This window comes from Aspergillus fumigatus, chromosome 1 (genome assembly GCF_000002655.1).
Source record: "Aspergillus fumigatus Af293 chromosome 1, whole genome shotgun sequence".
Lineage (NCBI taxonomy): Eukaryota > Fungi > Ascomycota > Eurotiomycetes > Eurotiales > Aspergillaceae > Aspergillus > Aspergillus fumigatus.
In genome coordinates, this window is record NC_007194.1 from 3,626,138 (window position 1) to 3,647,047 (window position 20,910).

General features: G+C 50.5%; 8 protein-coding genes across 8 annotated transcripts; 4 read left to right on the plus strand and 4 right to left on the minus strand.

Annotated features, from left to right (window-relative positions):
* Nucleotides 1-26: 26 nt before the first annotated feature.
* Nucleotides 27-1,125, minus strand: AFUA_1G13630 (D-isomer specific 2-hydroxyacid dehydrogenase family protein; the record flags this gene model as incomplete). Its single annotated transcript, XM_747640.1, has 2 exons — nt 27-472; nt 603-1,125. 2 exons carry the CDS (start codon nt 1,123-1,125, stop codon nt 27-29), a joined length of 969 nt encoding a protein of 322 aa, XP_752733.1.
* A 400-nt stretch (nt 1,126-1,525) lies between these two features.
* On the plus strand, nt 1,526-1,993 carry AFUA_1G13640 (uncharacterized protein; the record flags this gene model as incomplete). Its single annotated transcript, XM_747641.1, has 2 exons — nt 1,526-1,660; nt 1,790-1,993. The coding sequence occupies 2 exons, from the start codon at nt 1,526-1,528 to the stop codon at nt 1,991-1,993; spliced, it is 339 nt and encodes a 112-aa protein (XP_752734.1).
* A 412-nt stretch (nt 1,994-2,405) lies between these two features.
* AFUA_1G13650 (uncharacterized protein) lies at nt 2,406-4,611 on the plus strand (the record flags this gene model as incomplete). The annotated part of the gene is made up of 2 exons (XM_747642.1): nt 2,406-2,554; nt 4,449-4,611. 2 exons carry the CDS (start codon nt 2,406-2,408, stop codon nt 4,609-4,611), a joined length of 312 nt encoding a protein of 103 aa, XP_752735.1.
* Nucleotides 4,612-5,121: 510 nt separating this feature from the next.
* On the minus strand, nt 5,122-7,449 carry AFUA_1G13660 (putative phenol 2-monooxygenase). Its single transcript, XM_747643.2, has 5 exons — nt 7,192-7,449; nt 6,643-7,124; nt 6,549-6,583; nt 6,268-6,497; nt 5,122-6,206 (listed from the first exon to the last, which is right to left on the minus strand). The coding sequence occupies exons 1-5, from the start codon at nt 7,372-7,374 to the stop codon at nt 5,229-5,231; spliced, it is 1,908 nt and encodes a 635-aa protein (XP_752736.2). The 5' UTR covers nt 7,375-7,449; the 3' UTR covers nt 5,122-5,228.
* A 2-nt stretch (nt 7,450-7,451) lies between these two features.
* Nucleotides 7,452-10,116, plus strand: ccpA. The gene is made up of 2 exons (XM_077803950.1): nt 7,452-9,232; nt 9,282-10,116. Exons 1-2 carry the CDS (start codon nt 9,218-9,220, stop codon nt 9,972-9,974), a joined length of 708 nt encoding a protein of 235 aa, XP_077660119.1. The 5' UTR covers nt 7,452-9,217; the 3' UTR covers nt 9,975-10,116.
* A 799-nt stretch (nt 10,117-10,915) lies between these two features.
* Nucleotides 10,916-11,602, plus strand: AFUA_1G13680 (uncharacterized protein; the record flags this gene model as incomplete). Its single annotated transcript, XM_747645.1, has 1 exon — nt 10,916-11,602. One exon carries the CDS (start codon nt 10,916-10,918, stop codon nt 11,600-11,602), a length of 687 nt encoding a protein of 228 aa, XP_752738.1.
* A 280-nt stretch (nt 11,603-11,882) lies between these two features.
* Nucleotides 11,883-16,424, minus strand: AFUA_1G13690 (uncharacterized protein; the record flags this gene model as incomplete). Its single annotated transcript, XM_077803951.1, has 6 exons — nt 16,133-16,424; nt 15,846-16,034; nt 13,054-15,777; nt 12,753-12,999; nt 12,444-12,694; nt 11,883-12,386 (listed from the first exon to the last, which is right to left on the minus strand). Exons 1-6 carry the CDS (start codon nt 16,211-16,213, stop codon nt 11,883-11,885), a joined length of 3,996 nt encoding a protein of 1,331 aa, XP_077660120.1. The 5' UTR covers nt 16,214-16,424.
* A 57-nt stretch (nt 16,425-16,481) lies between these two features.
* On the minus strand, nt 16,482-20,471 carry AFUA_1G13700 (Sfi1 family protein). Its single transcript, XM_077803952.1, has 2 exons — nt 20,166-20,471; nt 16,482-20,086 (listed from the first exon to the last, which is right to left on the minus strand). The coding sequence occupies exons 1-2, from the start codon at nt 20,227-20,229 to the stop codon at nt 16,884-16,886; spliced, it is 3,267 nt and encodes a 1,088-aa protein (XP_077660121.1). The 5' UTR covers nt 20,230-20,471; the 3' UTR covers nt 16,482-16,883.
* Between the last annotated feature and the right edge of the window lie 439 nt (nt 20,472-20,910).

Genomic DNA, 20,910 nt, shown 5'->3' on the forward strand with positions numbered 1-20,910 from the left:
TGGAGTATGGGATATTAGTCGGATCATCATGTCACGACATTGCATGGCTGTCCTGCACTCCATCCTTCAATGGCCTGCTGGACCATCTGCGAATAGTTGGCCAAGGTTTTCTTCGATAGCCACGCTAGATGAGGAGTGACAATGAGATTAAGATTCTTTGCCTCATCGGACAGTAACGGAGAGTTATCCAATCCAGCGGGCTCTTGACGGAAGACATCCGTGGCCGCGCCGGCAATTGTACCCTTTTTCAAAGCCTCGAGTAGTGCATCTTCGTCTACGATTCCTCCGCGGGAGACGTTGACGATGACCGTATGCGGTGACATATTTTTCAACTCTGGGTTGGATATGAGATTCCGCGTTGACGGGCTAAGCGGCACTGCCACGAAAATGACCGTGCTTTGTCTGATGACCGCATCGAATGGAGCTCGCTCGATGTTATCGACCGTGCTCAGTGACGATGATGTTGCAGGATCTTTCCGAGCTGAGATGAGCACTTTCATTCCCAGGTTGCGCGCGAGCTGAGCGATCCTTTGTCCTACATTTGTTTTGTCAGCCTCGAGAGCAACAATTGACGGAATCCAGATCGGGCTTGACCGACTCACCAACAACCCCATATCCAATAATACCAACTACTTCATCTTGGCAACTCAAAGGAGGCTGGCCGTGCTTGTCGAGAAGTTGATACATGATGGTTCCTTTTTTGTGCGCCCATTCGCCCGCTCTCGTCAACATGTGCATATCCAGTATGCGCCGCCGGGAAGCGAAGTACAGTCCGATTGCATGCTCGGAAACTGAATCCACATTTGCGCCAACGGACCTGCTCACAATGATCCCTCTCTTTCTGCATGCTTCGAGATCAATACAGTCCGTGCCCACTGCTGCGACGGCAATGAGTTTGAGATGCGGTGTCACCTCCGGGGAGAGAGTGTGCGCGTCAAATGGGATATATGAGAACACAACAATTGAGGCATCATGAATACGTGAATGGAGTTCTGAGAGTGAAGTCTGCTGATAGACAGCCGTAGTAAAAGTATGACCAGGCGGGAAGCGAAAGTTGGGAATAGGGCAATAATCGGCCTGAAGGAAAACGATGTGGTGGTGTTTCGGGGACAGATTTGCGCTCATCTTTAAACACCTGTCTGTATTCAATATATATATATATATATTCTGAGGAGTCTCGTGGGTCGGTTTGAAGTTTGAACCTTATAATGTGAAATCTGACAATCATGGTACGTAGTGGCATTTTAATATCCCGCACTAGATATATGTACTAGAGAGCATCCCCACGCCCTACGAGCAACAACAATTCCGTGTGGGCCTGATAAGTTCCTGACAGGTGGACTGTTACATTGTTCCTTGTACTTCCCTGCAACTCTACCACCAACAGCCCCTAAAAGATCCAGATCTGCTCTCTCGGCAGGCTTATGAACCTCCCTAAGGTAGTGACCCTACCTAGGACCTTTGTCCGTATCCTCTCATTTCACCCACCTACCTCACCCCCCTGTCTCCCATACTATCTCTCGCCATGAGCATATTTCGCAAGGGTAAGGCCAGCCGGAGCAGCCGTGGCAATGAGCCCGCGTCATCAGCGCCGGCCACGATAGTAGAGACCGAATATGTTAATCTGTCCCCTCCCCCTTGCGCCATGCAGATCAGCGAGGTGAAGCGGTCACCCAGCCTGCGATCGTCTATCCGCAAGCCCCGGTTCTGAGATCCAGTCTAATATTATTATGGTCGCGAATGCCAAAGGCGCCGCTGACCTTATCCATCTATCTACATATCCATACAGCGCATTGCAACATGCATACATGCATGCATGCTCCTAGTCGATTTAAGTACTATATATACCATCGAAGCCGCTGCGAAGATGGGGCGCTCTCCCCTTATTTTTATTCTTGCGACAGTGATTGTCGCCATGGGAGAAGATGAAGAAGGTGAAGAAGGCCCCATGTCTGTGTCGCAAGGAGAAGGCGAGACATTTGTTACCCAGTGAAAGTGTCTCTTTGTCGAGGCTCCGCGCAGAACTGGGCGCGGTGTTTGCGATGCGGTCGGCTAGTGGATGGGATGCCCAAGGAGGACTGGCGACATCGGACAGCAAAGTCAAAAGATCACGTAAAGAGCAAGCATATTCACCGTTTTCCAGGTGGAGCGGGATAATACGACAGTATATATACACCATCCAGCTTCACCCCCTGCTCTTCAACTGCGCTCGAACATCGGCAATGACCCCAAGTGACACTCCGATAGGGGCCACTCCACGATTTGGCTAGAATAGGACCGAGTCTGACATCATCCAAAGATGGAGCATTTTCCGTCTTTGCTTGTCTTCCTCCTCTCTCCCGTCAGGCTCCCCTTCCACTTCAATGTGCGGCAAGCACTCTGCCTATGCGAGTCATAGGTCTAACATGTCTCCTAGGCTCCAACCAAGCACATACGACCATAGGGTGTGGAAAACAGGGCTTCCCGTCCGCTCAACCGTACTTAAGCCAGGTGTAGAATGTGGTCAATCCATAGAAAGCCCTTTTGCCTCCAAAGCAGCGGCGGGATGCTTTTCGTATGAGTGCTGGTGATGTGGGTGAGAACTCCAGGGGGCCCCATCACCCCTGGTGATGATGGCTCTAGGGGTTTGATGAAGGCTAACTTAACAGCTGACTGCAGAAGAAAACAGTGATTCAGCTGCTTTTAATAGGCTCTGTGCCCTGAAGGTTAAAAAGATGAACCTATATAAGATTCAGTCCTTACAGCTTCCCCCTCTGTGATTACAAAATAATATTATATGACTATAGCTTCTAATAATGCTAAGTTATAAAAACTGCTAGAGGAGTACCAGAGACTTATAGAGTTATATAGCACTACTAAAAATATTGAAGTAAGTAAGAAAAGAAAGAAAATATTATTAGTTTGCTAAGGCCAGCACTGGTAACTTATAAAAAGTATAATTAAGTAGTACTCTACTAGGCTTTGTAAGTATCCACTCCTATTAAGTCTAAGGAGGTAACTCTTAACTATTCTTTAGATAGAGACTCAGGTACACAGAATTCCCCCACTCATGCGCCAAATGACTTTGGAGGGATAACCACTGAGGTACCGTCTTCTCTAAACATGGAGTTCTTCTGTCTTCTGTCCACCCCTTCAACTCTAAGCAAACAGTTCCGTCCTGCTGCCCAGGCTGCTCCCTCTACAGCATCTTCAATAGTGCCTGCCCACCCCTTTCTCCAGGGCGTGTGATACACACTTGTGGGCTTTTCCCATCTCCAAACACTGTCTTCATCTGCAAAAAGCGTGTCCGCAGTACTTCCAATTACCCGCGCGCAGCACAGCAGCACTTCCCGGTCTGTATCTAATGGCACATCCCTTGTATCCTCCGGTTGTATCGTGGATTTTTTAGTCCGCTCCTCTAACCTCCTCACTAGTCGGAGAATCGCTACCTGATGACTCTCAGCATCATCACCCGTCGGGCACAGTGCAACAGGTGTTTCCCGGATTAACAAAGATAGATAGTCATGTGTCTCCTGCGGGGAGACTCGAGACTGAGGCTGTTTAAACCGGCCCAGCTCGCGAAACCCCTCAATGTAGCTGAGACTTTCTATAGATAATCCAGTCGGGATTACTACAGAGCGGCGTAGAGCTGTAATAGGATGGTCCCAGTGGTGTATTGCGCAGGACTCATTAGGGTGTTGCTCGCCTGAGGTTATGGTGGTGATCAGGATGGTGTGGACGAAGGTGGACAGGTTCTCTTCTGGAAATCTGGCTGGTTCAGTCTAGAAGGATTCTAAGTGACGAGAAGACAGGCAGAAGGATAGAAAATTTTTATTGCTGATAGTACATACGATAATGATTGTGCGTCGTTTGCGCCCTCGAGCAGGCCTTTCATTATCGGCAGACTCCATGGTGTTCTGGATCGGGAAAAGATAAAATAAGGCAGATGGCTATCAGTGGTGCGACAGTGATGACTTTAAGATGCAAGGCAGAGAGAAGTAATATTATGTATAATGTCACAATCATAGATGGAGACATTGTGACTCATTACACTTGTTGCAATATATGTAACAACTCGAACAGGATCTGGGGCCAGCGGTTTGTTTATAAACTCTGCCCAATCCGGATCTTTGTGCCCAGTGCTTTGCTAGGTATAAAATCAGGAAGGGAAGCAAGCGCTGTCATAGATATGAGTTCCTTCAAATTCCTAGTTGAATCAATAGATTTATGACCGCTACTGGCTGTCCTGTAGTTGAGCATGCCAAGTAATAAAAGAGATCACTAGCTGAGAAGTTGAGTGGTCAGATCCCAATGTATTTCAAAGCCACTATGAGGACCAGAGTTATAGCATACTTTCGATATGATATTAGTCCTACTGATGATAATCCCACTGGCATCCCCTATACCTTCCACTTGGAACTAAGTGGACAGTCGGTCATGGGTATTCTTTGGCCATGACATTTTATTAGGCCATTGATGCATCATGAAGCGCTCTTGTACGCCACCAAGTGGAAGATCCGCCAGACTGGTGACGATGGAATCGCTGGAAAATACGCAATTTGTTTCAAGCGCAAGCACCACCCCGCTGGAGGACCGGATGGTTTCCAGGAAATGATCGACCTGACACTCTAGCTATGGTTGCTCTCATTGAGCCTTATCGAGCCATTCATCGGCAGATTGCTTGTAATCAGGTCCTATCGCAGTGTTAGAGTCAATATCGTCCATTTCTTCCTCGACCGAGCTTTCAAGATCGATCCATAAGTGTTGGTATATAGGCTTTTCATTGGCTGGGTAGCCAGTCGACCTTAACCAGCTAAATATTTTGTGCGTTGCAGTCTCTGACAGTGACTGCGAAAAAATCTTGTTATCAGTCGGAGTTTTAATACATTGTTCTCCAATATTGTTCCCAGTCTCGTTCCTACCGTTAGCAATGACTACAGATAAAAGACAAATAAAGCTAGGTAGCTTTATTTGTCTTTTATCTGTACTGTATACACTCTAAATGTTGTCTCATCCGTTCCGCTAATTGTCTTACCGACCAAAATGATGGATTTCGTCTATTTGCATCTTAGATCTCAATCGTTGCTCCGCCAGAAGCTCCGTGTGATACTACTGCAGGCATAATAGCACAGGGACTTCAGGCTTGTTTATATGGAACACAAACGGTGAGACTCATTTCTTTCGACTGACGATAAACTGCTAATCAGGCTAACTAACATCCCTAAAACAGATCCATGACAGTCTTATCCTTACGCATTGCCCTCCATGTTCACGGACTTCTGAGGAGGCTGAAAGATTTGTTCAAAATAGCAGGTCATTTCATCGACATCCTCGATGTTTCCAACCCATCCAATATGCTGATCGGGTCTGAGGATGACGAGAGCACCTCGTATTCTGTCGACACCCCAAGTTTCGTACCCTTTTCCGGTACATTGTCGGTCCCAGAAGCAGTCGTCATCGCTCCAAATTTTGTCGTAGGCCCATCCTCGCTCCTGGTCGAACAGTCTCAGCATTTCCGGAAAGTCGGGAAAGTCCATCTCTCGCATTGGTGCACTGTGAATAGTAATCACTTCAATGAGACTATCGAGTTTCTCGCCTTCGAGTCTGTACCGCTGGAGAACCGATTCAGCTGAAGCTAGGTGGGCGCTGAAAGCCTCGACGCGTTGCCTCTGATATTTGTGACGCAAATCTCCTGCGAGGAGCACAATCCGGAAGCGCCCGTCGCTTTTGAAAAGGCGTGTTGTCCACCAGGCCTGGCCGTCTGCCTGATTACGGACCTTGACTGGCGGGAATCTTTCTCCAGGGATCAGATTCGCAGCAATATTCTCGCCTCCCTTGTGGACTAAAGAGCTGGGCCCGTAGTGACAGGCATATCCATTGGCAAATGCGATGGATAATTGGATCACGTCTATCAGTGTTTCCTTACCGTTGCTAGGGGCCGTGCTTTCTGTAGCATCGCTTTGTTGCTGCTTCACAAACAACGGCTGCAGGCGGCGGTCCAGATCGATCAGCATTTGCGCAGTTCTTTTACGCTCTAGCTCGTAAGTTGCGAGTATAGAAGGGCGAGCAACCCCTTTCGCGACGAGCGCCATTTTCCAGCCGATATTGAATCCATCTTGCATACTCATGTTCATGCCCAAACCTGCCTTGGGAGAATGGGTGTGAATGGCGTCTCCGGCGAGATGAATTCGCCCTTTTGTGAAGTTTGATGCCAGCCGCCGACCGACCTGTAAAGGTCCTCAAGTTATTCTTTCTACCTCAAAATGCACTATTTGAGTTAAACCATACCTGATAAACTGTCCACCAGTCGCAGACCTTGAAGTCAAAGTCGAAGGGTCTCAGCATCTCCTTGGCCCTTTGCCGAACCATGTCAAGAGTGACTGAGGATCGATCTAAGGACCCCGAAATGCCGTCAACAACTTGCAGAGGCAGATAAAGCCGGACAAGCTGCCTTTCCCTCGGGATGATCAAGAGAGTGCCGTGTTCAGTTTCCACTGTGCACACGCGGCGGATATCAGCTACCAGGAGTCAGCAGCCGGCATATAGCTATGGGGCACAACCAGTCTCACGGAAGTTTGTGATAGGAACCATATCGACAACACCCCTGAGACAATGGGTCAGTCAAACAGCCAGTCAAACACCAGGCGGAACAGGGTAATATACCATATGTGCTCAGTTGTAGATCCTTCGAAAGGTATGTTCAACTGCTTCCTGGTCCAGCTGTGTGCCCCATCACAGCCAATGAGGTACTTGGCCTTCACCGTCTCGACATTTCCCGGTCTCTCTTTGCTCTTCCTGATTAGATCGTCCCAATCATCAGGCGTGATGTTACTCCGGAATAATCCATTTCGTACCCCTCCGGAACCACCGTGAGCGGGGGACGGATTCGCGTCTTCCTCACTGAGGGTTCTCAGAGTAACCGTGATAGGGTACGCATCGCTGCTATTCTCGAGGGCCTCATCGTACTCCAGTGATTCTGCAATGACGCCTCTCTCGACTTCGAGATCAGAACAGTCTCTGATGGCATCCAAGATGAAACGTTCAATTCTCCCTTGGTTTAGGAGGCAGTTGCCAAAGGGTGAATTGTTCACATCGTGAATCGGATGCTGTTCTTGTCTCTTCAGTCGACCATCCTCACTCGGGGCCTGAAACCTTGCGTTAGCCAATGTCCGCTGACCGCCACCCAGCCCCCATCGACAGAGCCTGACTGACCCAGAACGTGAATTCTGCTGCCTCACAGGCTTCGTGAAGGACCCGGTGCACAACTCCTATGCTGTCAAGCAGCTCAAGTGTCCTGGGCCTGAGTCCATCTGCCTGTCCGGTGAATACCTTGGTGCCACGCTTGTCAATAATTCGTGCATTCACACCACAGCGTGCCATCCAGTAGGCGGCCATCAGACCAGATGGACCGGCGCCTATGATGAGCCTGAATCTATATCAGCAGCAGGACTTGTCACAGGAAAAATCGCTTACACATCAGTGTAGGATATGGATGACTCCGTCATGTTGCATGGACTTCGCTCGACTTTTCGGTAGTGCAAGGTCAAACTACTTGATCCAACTCAGAATGACCGAGGAGAGCTCTTGGTGACATACGACTCAATTATAGTCATAGAGCTTCAGCAGGATACTTCCCCACTACAAGGGACCTTGACCCTGTCCACTACCGTCGAGCAGTCGACCAGGAACCCCGTTGATAAGGGGAGCCAATGGTGACGAGAGATGCCTTCTAAGAAATACGGGCATTGTATCTCCAGATATCGCCTGATGACGACTTATCTGCATGTCAACCCATAGTCAGACCGTGGAACATTGGCCCTGCTGGACCTAATCGCGCATCTCGTACGAGTAGCCAGGCATGATTGCAACTTGGCGCAACTTGGTGTAAGTCCATTTTCAAAGCATCCTTGTCGCCGAGTGAGCCGGCCGAATCACCGCGCGGAACATGTATACAGGCTTACAGCTCATAGAGTGCACTGACTGTAGTCGTATGATGCCTTGGTAGTCAGTCCTTGAGCTGAAGCAAGAATAATAAACAAAGTCGACCGCTAGTCCGTGGAGACCATGTTCGCTCTTGATTGCCAAGCCAGTCAATCAACGTATCGATGAGACTGATGATACCCGAGCTTATTGGCTTCTCTGACTGGCATATGCCTGCAGACTCAGCTGACGTCAGGATTGGAATCGGGTCCACGGAGATTATTCTTGTTCCGCTGATTCAGCAGTGAGGTCTTTAGCATAGAAGGCAGCAGTGTAAAACCCGGTTCGACTCGGAGTTAATGTGTGCCAAAGCTGCCCACTCCATCTGCTGAAGGGCGATTGGCGCATCATGCCAGGAAACCGTCCAAGCTTCTGTCGAGGAACGCGAATGTTCACTCAAAAGCAAGTTGCGGATACTCCTCCAGGTGCTCCTTGGGAAACACTTATTCAAGTGACATTTGCAAACGACATCTGTCACTGACCAAGGTCGCGGATGTCTCCGCATCGCAAAGTTGGCAACGGGGCAAAATAGTCACTGTCAGATTATGAGAGCAAAGAAGGTATGGAAAAGCGCAGGTGGAGCAGAAGCGCAGGTGGAGCAGTGCCGCAGCCCTGATTCTAGGGAGTGGGTGCGCGGTAACGCTGCCGGCCCCCTGCAAAACTCCCAGTCTCTGAGAAGACTTTCCGACTTGGAGTACATTTTTGGGCTTCATCTCGTGTTCCGTACCCTTGAAGGGGTTAATCTTCCAAGGAACACGCAGAGAGTGATTGTTGGGCGCGAGATAAATTAACATGAGCCCCTTGCGGAGCTTCGAACGAGGTCATTCAAATCCTAGGCGATCTTTCACAATGCAGGGGCTCACATTCCATCTCTAAGCGTCAAGTGAGCCTCGAATGGGCCTCGAGTGCAAAAGAAAATGAAAAGGAACTCTGCTTAAGAATGGATGCGTTGTTTGCAAACTCCACGGCACACATGCCCTTTTCCTGTTCCTGCGTGTCTGCATTCCAGGGAAGCAGGCATGTGCCCTAGTTCAAGAAAAGTGCGTACCCCAAAGATGAGAGAAGCCACCGGGCTCTGCTACGCGTTGAATTGTTGTCCTCATATGATGGACATAAATAGACGGTCTCTGTCCCTGAGGATGCTGGCCTCTTTCCAATTTTGCATCCTCCCAAGAACCTACCGCAGTCACTCATTTAGGACGGACCCCCTACCTCACGCAAAAGCGTAACACCATCCACTCACTTAGTCTTTGACAATATGCATTACTCTCAGGTGAGCTCTCTTGTGTTCTGCAGGAGCTGGCCCATTGCTGATTATCCAGTTCGTCACCGTGGCATCAGCGCTCGCGCTGGCGCCTACCGCCGTTGTTGCTCGCCAGGGCGCCGCTGCCTTCGTCACAGTGAACTCGATAGACGTTTGTCCCAAAAAGGTGGCCCAGGAAATCATCAATCCGGGACCGAAGGTAGTTACCACGCCCTACACTTGCGATCAAGTGAAGCTCGGTCATGGCCTGGACGTGTCCTACTACAACTTCGACATCGAGCCCCTCACCAAGGACACCTTTCCTTACTGCAAGGCTCTCAAGGTCTTTGACAACGAAGGTTGCCTGGGCTTCCCTACTTTATGGATCCCCCTCGAGAGCCCACTTGAGGACAAGTGCATCCCTGAACACTACTTCAGCGACGAAGTGAAGTCTATCTCGTTCCAGCTTGATTGCCGCGAGGACGCCCCTGTCAAGAAGGAGCCATATGGCCCTAAGGAGGGGGCTGAACAATCTGCACCGCAGGCAGAGCATAGTACTAAGCAGGACGCTCAACAGGGTTCTCACCAGGGACAGGAGGTGCAGAACAGCCCTAAGCAGGAGGCTCGCCAAGGTTCCAGGCCGGCAGAGGCTGCTCCTAAGCAGGAGCAGGAAGCTGAGCAAGCTTCTGAGGCAGCGCCCGAGAAAAAGGCCTCAAACCCTGCTGACAGTCTCGGCCTGGGCGAACTCACAAAGGTGCTCGGTTTCCGGTGAGCGGCGGGCTCGCTTCAAGCTGTGAGAGACTGGATTGCAACTTGCATCACGGGCGGGAGTGAGATGGGTTGATGTGAAATGGAGCTTGACATACGCACAGTCTTGTATTCTAATTTTAATAAGCACTTTTCCTTGACATGACCATGTCAATCATATACTATACATTTCTGGAGGGTCGCTGCACATGGAGATCAGTAGATCATAGTATCGTCGCCAGTATGGGTCTTATTGCTCCGTCGATTGTACTGACCGTGTAGGGGGATCATAACGTCCCATCAGTAACACCTCGTCTCTTGATTCCGAGAGCGAAACTTGCCGTCCGAGGGACTGAGCCTACTCAAAGACCGCGCGATTCCTTCCACAAGGAACACCCGGTGACTGGATCAATACAACCACTTCACCGAACCAACGCACTCATCCAGCATCTGATACTGACATCCCCATCCCCCTGAGAACATAGCATGATAACGATATCGTCTGAAGTCTCAAGCAACTCATGCATTACCAACTCGACAGGCGCGTCACCGTCAACAAACCAACGGAATGGAATGCAAGCCATCAAGCCACGAACACTACTGTGGCGCGCCACCATGAGCTTGGCCTGGAATGCGCGATCTGCATTGGAGACTGTAGACTGTAGACTGTAGACCTGACCACCAGTCCATTGCATTAGCGTGTGCGTGTGCGTGTCGATCCATGAGGCAGTAGAATGAAATGTGGTATGTGCAGTCGTTCCAGGCGTCTCGTCTCGTCTCGTGTCGTGTCGAGGTTCAAAGGTTCAATCGTGGCTGCCTCCTGCCATCGGGACTTATTTATGATTATCATTTGGCTTTGGCTCCAAAGGGCATGCATATATAGGCTTATGTTCTTTCGGGTCTAGTAACTGAGGGATCACGCCTCAGTGCAAAAAATCGTCTCTCTTCCTGCGAACTATCACCGCCATGCATTTCAAGAACGTAAGACAAACCTGCACCTACATTATGCACGATACAAACTCTGACAGCATCGCATTGCAGCATCTCTCCTTCCTCCTGATCCTGACACCCGCCCTCGCCTCAACTACAGCCCGCATCTGGGCCGAATTCCTGCCCTCCTGTCCTATCAACCGCATCCACCCAGCCTCAGCAGCCCCAGACCACCTTCCGCACGAGGAGTTCATCTCAGCGCTCAACATCTCCCCAGGGACCTGCACAAACATCTTCGTGCCGCTCTCGTACGGCCACGAGGTAACGCACATGTCCTTTGACGCGGAAGTCGAAGTCGTAGGCACCAGACCCGAGAAATGCAGAATTTCCATCTACGAAGTCCCCGGGTGTGTTGGCCAGCCTCTCCTCGACGAGGAGGTGAAGCACGGCTTCGCGTCTAGTGATTGCGTCGCTAGGAACTTCGCCTCGTATAACCAGGTCTGGGCCATGTTGGACTGCAAAGAGCAAGAGGCGGATGAAGAGGTGCAGTCGACTGGACAACCGGCGCATAGCCATAAGCCCCTGCTTCATGACCATCCTTACCTCCATGTGAACAATTCGACAGACTTGGCGAATCAGACTGCGCTTTATGTGAATGGGACGGGTTCCAGAACTGGTGCCAGGCCGGTCTCGCTGCGGAGGGCGCTGCGTATACGGTTGTAGGGTATTCTTCTCTTGGTTGATTTAGTTGGACTGTATAGACTTGAGCCTGATCTACCTTGCCTGTGATTTTTTATCGTGACGAAGGCCAAATTGATGATTTTTATGTATATGATCAATGTCCCAATTATGGATTCACGTCAATGTGAAGCCAGTGCGTGCTATACAAGAGATTCAACTTCGGAGCATGTCTCGCGAAGCGATAATTTCTGGTCAATAGAAAAGTAGGTACGTGACCCCAGACGCCTCCACGTTGGAAAAAAAAATCTACAACAAGTGCAAATCAGAATCCGAAGCTGTCGAGCAGCGAGTTGGCGTCGGGTTCGTGGAATATCGTAGGGGGTGGTTGTGTTTGGGATACAGCGGGTGTCTTTGGTTCCTGGGAAAGACCAGATTTGATAGGCAAGTCTGCCACCACAAGACTGCTTCGTCGTCGAAGCATCTTTCGGTAATCGACGCCGTTTTCCTGCAGCTTGTGCGTGACGTCTTTCAACGTCTTCGGTGGGGGAGGCACGCTGAGGAACTCCCAATGGCGCACAAGGTCCAGGGCAAGAAGGTCGCATCCCATGCGGTCGTACAGGCGGGCATTGCGGATGATAAAATCCCATTCTGCTCGGGCTGACACTTGAGAAGCCCCTTTCAGTGTTTGCAGGGTCTTTTCCCGGAGTTGTTTGTACAAAACGACCAAGGCGGGATCGTTGGATAAAAATGACTTCGCTTGTAGTGAGATTGAGCCAGGGCTCCCAGGAGATGAAGGCGTAGAAGGGATCAAGGTCTCAACAGGTGACTATACGAGCAGTTGTCAGTCAACAAGACAGAGAAGAAACAAGCGACATCATCTTACAATCAATGAGCGGACAGCCATGTCGCGGCGGCCTAGCATCCAAAAGGCCCACGAAGCCATCCATCGATTCCCGTCAGATGCGGCTTCGGGCAAGACCCTCTCTTCCAGGATTTCTCTCAAAATGGGCCCATTGTCTCCTTCGTACGCACGCGTAATAGCAATTGCAAGCTGTAAATCCCCGACCTTGTTCAAACAGACGTTGGCCGCATCGCGCAGCTGGTCTGCAAGAAGGAAGAAAGCTGCGGCGTACTCTGGGAAAATGTCAGAGAAGGCTTACTTCAATTCGGGGCGTGTGCAGGAAGACCATACCAAACCTCCGTTTCCCAAGCAGGGCATAAGCGTTTTTCAGAGCTACAGTCTTCCATCGAGGTTCTTGGAAGTCATTCGCAAGTAACCGTTGAGTAGCACCTTGTTCGCGGTGCCAATTTGCCATCCGCCACAGACCCTGTAGAATATTTTTTTTCTTGAGCGCGATATAGAACAAGGAACAGTCAACAGGGTTCTTATCCTCCGTCTTGGTATACTCATTGCGCGCGACGAGCTCTAACTGCGCTCGCTGTTCTGTGTTAGCTCTTCATCCTTGCAACCGGTGACGTCGGGGATTGCTTACAATAGCATTAAAGTCTGTCAGCCACATAAAGATACCACTTTCCCTGGCCGACGCCCATTGCATCTTGCCGCCGTACTGTCTTGACACAAGATCGGACAGGATATCTTGGCTGCCGCTATGGAACGCCCAGACGATCTCTCTCCATGAAACAGTATCCTTGTTCGCGACGCCCTGACTTCTTCTTAGCATGTGCTGTCGAAAGAACAAAAGATAGCGAGCAGCATTGTCATCCATTGACCGTCGGTGCTTTTCAACCGTGGCAACGCATTCAATTGTATCAGCTAGGCGGAACTGCTCATGGCTTGAAAGTTGCGGCAATGCGAAGCGAGAGAGATTCTCATTCAATGCCGCGGCCGCGTTTTCGTCCATCACATTGGAAGTTTCACTCAGATCCAGATCGGCGTACGAGGCCTGTAAATGTTTGGAAGATGCTTGCTGCGGAATGTCATGCTCCACGTAAAAGTCTTCCAGCGGCCTTTCCAAAAAGCCATCAATGTCGTCGCCCTCAGTGTAAAATTTCAATTTCCGATGCAGAGTCGTCAAGACAGAATGTACCACATTTGTTTTGCCACTGAGGATGCATTGCGCAAGGAACTGTGGGTGAAAGACAGGTAGCGGACCGTTTAGTCGACTAACAACCTCGAACAAGTCAACCGAAGACAGGCCGCGGGAGGGTATGCGGAGCTGTGAAACTAAGCGGTCGCTGGCATCAATCTCATTATCGTAAACAAAGAGCTGATTTCCAGCGCCGATTCCAAGGTGACCGTTGCTAAGCCAACATGAATCACCGATGGGATGAGGTGTCAGGTCCCGGATCCAGATTTCTCTGATCTGCGTCCAGGATGGACGAGCATCGAGATAGTCATAGCGCAACTGAGACAGGAGTATGACTTTATGCGGGAAACCAATTGCCAAGACTGACTGCTTGTCTGGCGTAGATGTCCAATCGAGATCGCGAATGACATCGTGCTGGGCGAAATGTTCCTCAAACTCCAGTTGCGCACCGTTTGTATCCCAGATGGTCAGATGAGTGCGATCCGCGTCAACAAGAGCTGCCTTCTTGGTAGAGCTCCCACTGGCGAGGGACGGATTCTCAATGCCCGTATCGACGGTCGAGGTCAGCAAGAACTCCACCTGGCTGCTCTGCTGGTCGACCTTGGCAGTCCAGGTATGAATGACACCTCGCGTGGTATACGACAACGCTATATCCGGAGAAAAGAGGTCGAAAAATCCCGATACTGTTTTTTGAGGTCCTGCAGGGTCGACGGGCAAGATGTACGACATGTCCTCGTCGAGACCAAGATTGAACGTGCAAAACTTCCGCAGTGAGCACTGTGCAGCTGGCGAAACACCGTTGATCCGAGATTTGCCAGTCGGCAAACGTATCTCCCACGCTATCCCATTCATATCAGCGCCGATTGTTGCGATGTAGACGGCGTTACCGCTCTTATCCGCTGTCGGTAATGGAAGGACGCAGAGCGGCTTGCTCGAGAGTTCGAACGATTGAGAAGCGATCTTTCGGGCATGAAAAGAGCGGACATCCCAGACAGAGATGCCGTAATGATGAAGATTGACCAGAAAGTCACCACTTTCGATGACGCAGCTACGATGAATGTGCTCGTCCGAGTAGAGCCAGCTCTTCCGGACCAAAACCGACCGACCATGTCTCCACCTTTGCTTCCAGATCGTGGCCTTGTTCTCGTTGGTTCGAGATACAAGCGTGTCTCCAGCTGCATTTCGAACGATCTTCTTGATAGGATCAGTATGTCCGGTCCAAGACGCTTTCAGGGCGATCCGGTTTTTGCGCGGCGTTGGATCAAACAGAACATCAACTTGCGATTCAAACCACTCAATCCTGCCATCGAAATGATGGACAATGATAGAGATTGAGTCTCCCAGTGGGATGGTCTGAAAAGCACATAACTGAGCATAATCCTCCTCCGCGGACAGGGCAGACATGAAGGAGAAATCAATGTTTTCGACATGAAGAATGTTGAAAGCGGCCATGTTTGACTTGGCCTTGGACCCAACATCCTCCAAAGCCCATGCAGACATATGACCTTGTCCGTCTAGCACAACGCAGATTTCCGGGTTCTTGTTCGCGACTTCAATAATGTGTTCCAAAGCATAGTTCTCCTTGTTTCCCGCGCTTCGCTGCACGGCTCGTTCAGTCGCAAGGCAAAATTCTCGACTGTCGACAATGAACCCATATCGAAGATGCCTATTTTTCTCGCCCGTGGTCTCTCTCGGCTGAACAGACGCGCCCATGTCAATCTCCGTCCATAACTGGAGAGGCGACGGCGCATGGTGGTCGATCGCAGCCCAGACCCTGATCTTATTATCTGCACTCAGGGTGTAGAACACATTGTCCAAGGATTGTTCTCGATGAATTGGCTTACGCCAATGTATCCCTGTAACAACCGCCTGGTGTGGAAGATATGAAACCTCGAACCGCACATCATCTGCCCCGAAGGAGAGCCGCCGCCAAACCTTGACCATGCGATCATATTGTCCCGTAGTGGCCACCAGGGTCGAATCGGGAGAGAACTGCGCGAACTTTACCGGGTTGGCGAGCTTCTGCTTCCATATAAGGCGCGGCACGTCATTCAAGAACCACAGTGTGAGGTGCGAATTGCCCAGGAGTAGCTCATCGGGAGAGCCCCACGACAGGGTTCGGATTGTCTCGCCATCGTCTTCGTTGCGAAAGGTATGTACAAGGGACCACTGCATTCCAAAATCACGATCAAAGTCAGCAAGCGACCACCGCCATTCATAGGACAATAACCACCCACCTTCAATGTTTCATGCTGGATACCGTACGGCTGGTAGATGAAAACGTCCGGTCCACCACACACAGCAATTTTCCCAGAAGCTTCATCAATCGTCACAGCCTCGAGTGTCTTGGTCTCGTCCACATAGATGGTCTGAAGGAGGGTCTGCGGACCGGTGAGGATAACAAGCGCATGCCCGGAAATGTACACCTACGGGAAAACGCGAAAGCGAACAAGGGTCAGCGGAGCTCGTAGTCAAGCAGATGAAGCATGAAATCGTCTCAAGAATCACAGAGATGTTTGCTTACAACCACGCGGAGACCGTCCCACAGCGCTGTGCTGAAAGACTGGAGCTTCGCTGGGGGTCTCCCTGGCAGCACCGCTCGCATAGAGGCGGTCGTTGATCGAGATGGACGCTAGTTGCGCTCGGTGGTGCTACACCATTGCCAGTAATATACACGTGAGGACGAAAAACGCCGGTTGAAGAATGTGCGAGGATGTCGATGAGAAAATAGATAAGCTGATTTCTGATACTTGTGGGGGAAGAAAGCGATATACTCCGTCCGGAGGTGAGAGATGTTGATGTCAATCACGCTGTTTCCGCTATCTGACTTGCTCCACCAGAGTCACTTCCGCCGTGTGACCAGAACATGCGATCAACGTCGACCTAAACTTTACATAGAGAACTAGGATTATTTCGAGGCAAATTGTGTTATGGCAGTATTATGCTCTACTGCAGCATCGATGTCACGCTAGTATTTGAAGGGCATCCAAAGCGTCCAAGAAGAAGCTAAACACCCGTCTGCACTTGCGTCAATTGCGTCACTTATCACAAAATCGCTTGGCCGTCTATCACGCATTGTACATATTTCCAAAATCAACAGTGGTTTACGTCGATATAAATACCCGAGAACCCATGATGCACTTGACCACACGCCACGTGAACATGCAACAAGGTATCGATATGCTCATCCAATAATGCACCAATCGCGAAACGAATCAAAAAGGAAAGCATATACACGAACAAAAGCGCCAACCTCTTCAGAAGCAGATAATACCTCAGGGACGTCGATTCCCCGAGCCTCGACCGTCAGTCGGCGACTCAGGGGGTTGATCGACAAATCGCACACTTGTGCCTAAGCCGTTGCCCCGGCCATTGCGATTCCGGAAGCTTGAACCAGTCCGCGTGCCCATACCCTCGGCACGCAACAAGCGACTGGCAAACGGCGTATACAAAGGTGTCGCAGGGGTTGTAGAAATTTGCGTGAGCGCTTTGGCTCGCGCAGCTCGCTTGGACGGAGACATCATGTAGTTAGGGGTGGTCAGCGGAGTTGCTGAGGGTACTTGAGACTTGGTATGGAAATCGCTGAGCTTAAATGGAGTCTCGTTTCGATACCAAGGATCAAAAATGGGCCCGTCTGTCCCGTTCGTGAGTGCACCGTCAAGGGGCCTTGCAGGAGTTTTCAATGGACCCGGAATGTCTCGGGCTTCAAGTCTGGTTCTGGCCTTCTCTAACCAATGGCGGAACATGCTCCTTGCATGTTTTCTCAAATTGCGTTCATGCATAGAATTTGCAGTTTCAAAGGAGCTCTTGATCTGGAAGACGCGAAGGCTGAGTTTGCGAAGCTGACCGTTTGCGCGACCCAAGCCGTGCAGGCGGTAAACGTCATTCGCTTGTTGCTTCAGGTCGCGATACTTGGCGGATGATTCCCTCCAGCGTGCCAGTTGACCTCGAGCAAGTTGGTGGGAGTACAAGATGTCTGCTTCTTCGCAGTCCTGTACTCTTTTATCTGTTGAGTCGCGCCATGTCTCCACATATTCTGCTGCCATAACCAATGTCTTGCTCCGGCAAAGGGCTATGGCTTGCTGCTCCAATTCTGCTACGTGCTGAGCTCTCGAATGCCAGTGCGTTAGCGCTTTGAGGGCAAGATTGATCTTGATCCTTCGCCGCATTTTGGCATAGGCCTCCTGACGGCGTCGCTTGGCAGAGTCCAATGTAGCCTTGTGCCACTTTTTGATCGTTCGGGTTGCTAGGAAGTAAAACCGTGCGTCGCGAGCCCACCTCTCCAATTTCGTCGTATGTTGGTGTTTCGAGTGCCAGGCCACGAGCGATTCCTGCTGAAGGCGTGGTGCATAGAATTCAGCCGCAGCCACTTCGCGTTGCCGCTGAAGCGCAAGCTGTTCCCGCCAGCAGTTGAATTTTGATCGGAGGAGTTCTTCGTTGCGGTACTCCTCATGTACATCGGCATGCTGCAACAAACGTGTATATGTGTCACGCACGTTTGTCACAAACCTAGCGAACACATCGCGAGTGATTCGTTGATCGCGAATCCTTTGCATCAGTCGAAACCGTTCCGCAAGGATCCATTTGTACATGATTTCTATCTTCATGCGCTCTTCTATCCGCGCAGTCAGAGCCTGACATCGAAGCAGATCATTCCAAGCGGTCCAAGCATTGCGCATAACCCTCAGTCGATCCACTTCTTTTGCTTCTCTGAGCATTCGGAGCCGTCTGGCCCACTGCGAGAATGCCGTTTGGGTAATATTTCTATCTATCGTCGCGGAGACACGAAAAGCAATTGGGCGTAATCGAGCCTCGACTCTCCATTCCTCGAGTTTTTCCTGCAGGACTTGCCTGCGATTCATAGATATAGCGTCTTTTTCTGCAGCGACAATAGCTTGAGATCTCTGATGCCATAGCTGCCAAGCTGTCGCAGTCGCAGTATGCTTATTCTTCGCGTCTATCTCTTGAATACGCTCCCTATTCATGCGGAACTTTCGCAGCCAGTAAAGCAAGGAACGTCGCTTGAGGCGATGATCGTACCACTGGGGCGCCCGCCGATCACAGAAACTCCAGAACCATTGCCAGTAGACCGCATGTGACAGTTTTTTGTTATGGACAGCCACTGCTCTTTGCTCCATTTCCTTCGCTTCTCGGGCCTTGCTTCGCCAGGCATTAAAGGGTCTTTGTAGCGCGAATCGCTGAGCTTTCAGCTCGTTTACGGCTGTGATTTCACGCCAGGCGTTGAAATACTTAACACGAAGAATATGCCGTCGGGCAGCTGACGTTTTTGCAACTTCGTCAGAGGCGATTTGCGCCCAATGTGTGAAAGCTTTGGTCATAAGGTAGAGATCCCTGGCGCGTCCAGCACGCTCTTCGAGATGTTTGAAAAATTTCTCTGTCTGAGCAGCCCGGCGTTTACCTTGGACAATTGTACGCCACGTCTCAAAAGCTTGCCGTAGGAGGGTAATCCTGTCGCGATTGACCGCGACTACCTCCATATTTCGGTGAGTCTGCTGCGTCTGAACCGCCTTCTTCAACCATTGCGTCAGAATGCGCCGAGCGATTGCGCGCTGACGATACATATTGAATGTCGAAGCATCGCGCAGCAAATCGGAGAGTGATGGTCTATACAGCATTTCTGGGGGTACCTCCCTTTTCTCGAAAGAGTTGTGCGCGTCCTCCTGTGAGGATGTAGTAGATCCTTCACTGTGTTCATCCGAGGCTGTGGAGCTGGCGGCATGGGCAGCCCCGGACCGTGTTTTTGATCGCGAGGCTTCTGCCATTCTCTCAGAACGGTCTCGGTCAACCGCAGATCTGGCATCTTTGCCAACAAAAGCTGGTGTTTTATCCCGTCTCTCATCCTTGGAAGCCAGCTCCTCCATTCGGCGCATTAACTTACGCCCGACGTCCACAAACTGAGCCATCAATTGAGTCCTGTCGGGAGAGGTCCGTTGTTTCTCGGCCCGGGCCGGTGTCGGCTTAGGGAATTCAGTCTTCCCTGTCTGCAGACGCGACATGGAGGAACGCGAGCTCGGACGGTTGATGAAACTTCTTTGCGTGATGTCCTCACCAACATCATACATAGAGTTGAAGGATGCTCGCCTACGGCACCTTGTCTGCGTGGTATCCTCCCTTGACGTTGTATCGAGATCAACCCTCTTATTGCGCAACCCTTCAATCGAGGGTTCTTTGTCCTCATATGTATCATTCGTCTCGGCGAAGGTATCATCGCCTCCAAACTCAATGACAATACCCATTTGGCGAAGCAGATTCTCGAACTTTTCAAAAAGAGAATTGCCTACGACTTCTTTGCTTCCCATCTTGAAGAGGAAGCGCAGACAGGCATGGCCTGGATCCGCGTCCACTTCATGCTCGGCAATGACTTCATCGTAAGCTTTGAACAACGCCCTGAAGGGAAGTCGGTTGGCGTCCGGATCGAGCTCCGCGCGGCTAACGATTTGATACAAGAGACCGACATCTATACACAAGAGAGACGGAGTTTAGACAAAGAACTCAAATCGCAAAATCGCGACATGCTGGTAACCGAAGTTGCCTACCTTCGTCTGAAAGCGACGGGTTTTCAAAGGATAAAGCCTTACGCTGAGGGGGATTCGGAGGCATCGAAAAGTCCGCGACCTAAGGCGCGTTTTTCGCAGATCGGTCATGGAGGCGGAAAACGAAATCATGCATTGCGGGGCGCAAAGGTGACAGTAAAGCAAATATCCGCAGTGTCCAATGCTAGAAAATCAAAATCCAAGAATTCCAGAAAGAATAGTGTGCCTGGTTTCGCAGAGGTGTTGAGACAAGGACACAGAGCACCCCGGCTTTGTCCCCAGAACTCGACTTGTTTTGTTCGTGTCGCGCAGATGGGGATGCCTACGTCATGTGATCGAATCTGCTTACGTAATGCATCGTCCTGGACGGTCCACGGCGGCTTTGAATTGCATCACCAAAGACAAAAGCTGCAGAGGATCAGTTGTAGGATCAGACCAAAAAATGCCGTCAACAAGGGTCAGACCTATTGAGAAGTTTGCGAAAGCTGCTTCTAAGTGCTCTGCAGAGGTATGTTCATGTTCTCCGTGTTGCTTGTACTGTCGGTGTCTAATCAGTCCTCAGGCAGCCACATATGGCAAATGCATTGTTGCTGACTACAATGCAGTGCACAAGGACATGTGTGCTAAGGAGTTTATGAAGCTAAAAGATTGCTTTTTGGTATGCTGTTTGGAACCTATGGTTGATGCAGCCTACTGATGAAGTTATAGGCGGCATCCAAGAAGGTATGAGGTCGTTGAGGCCACAATA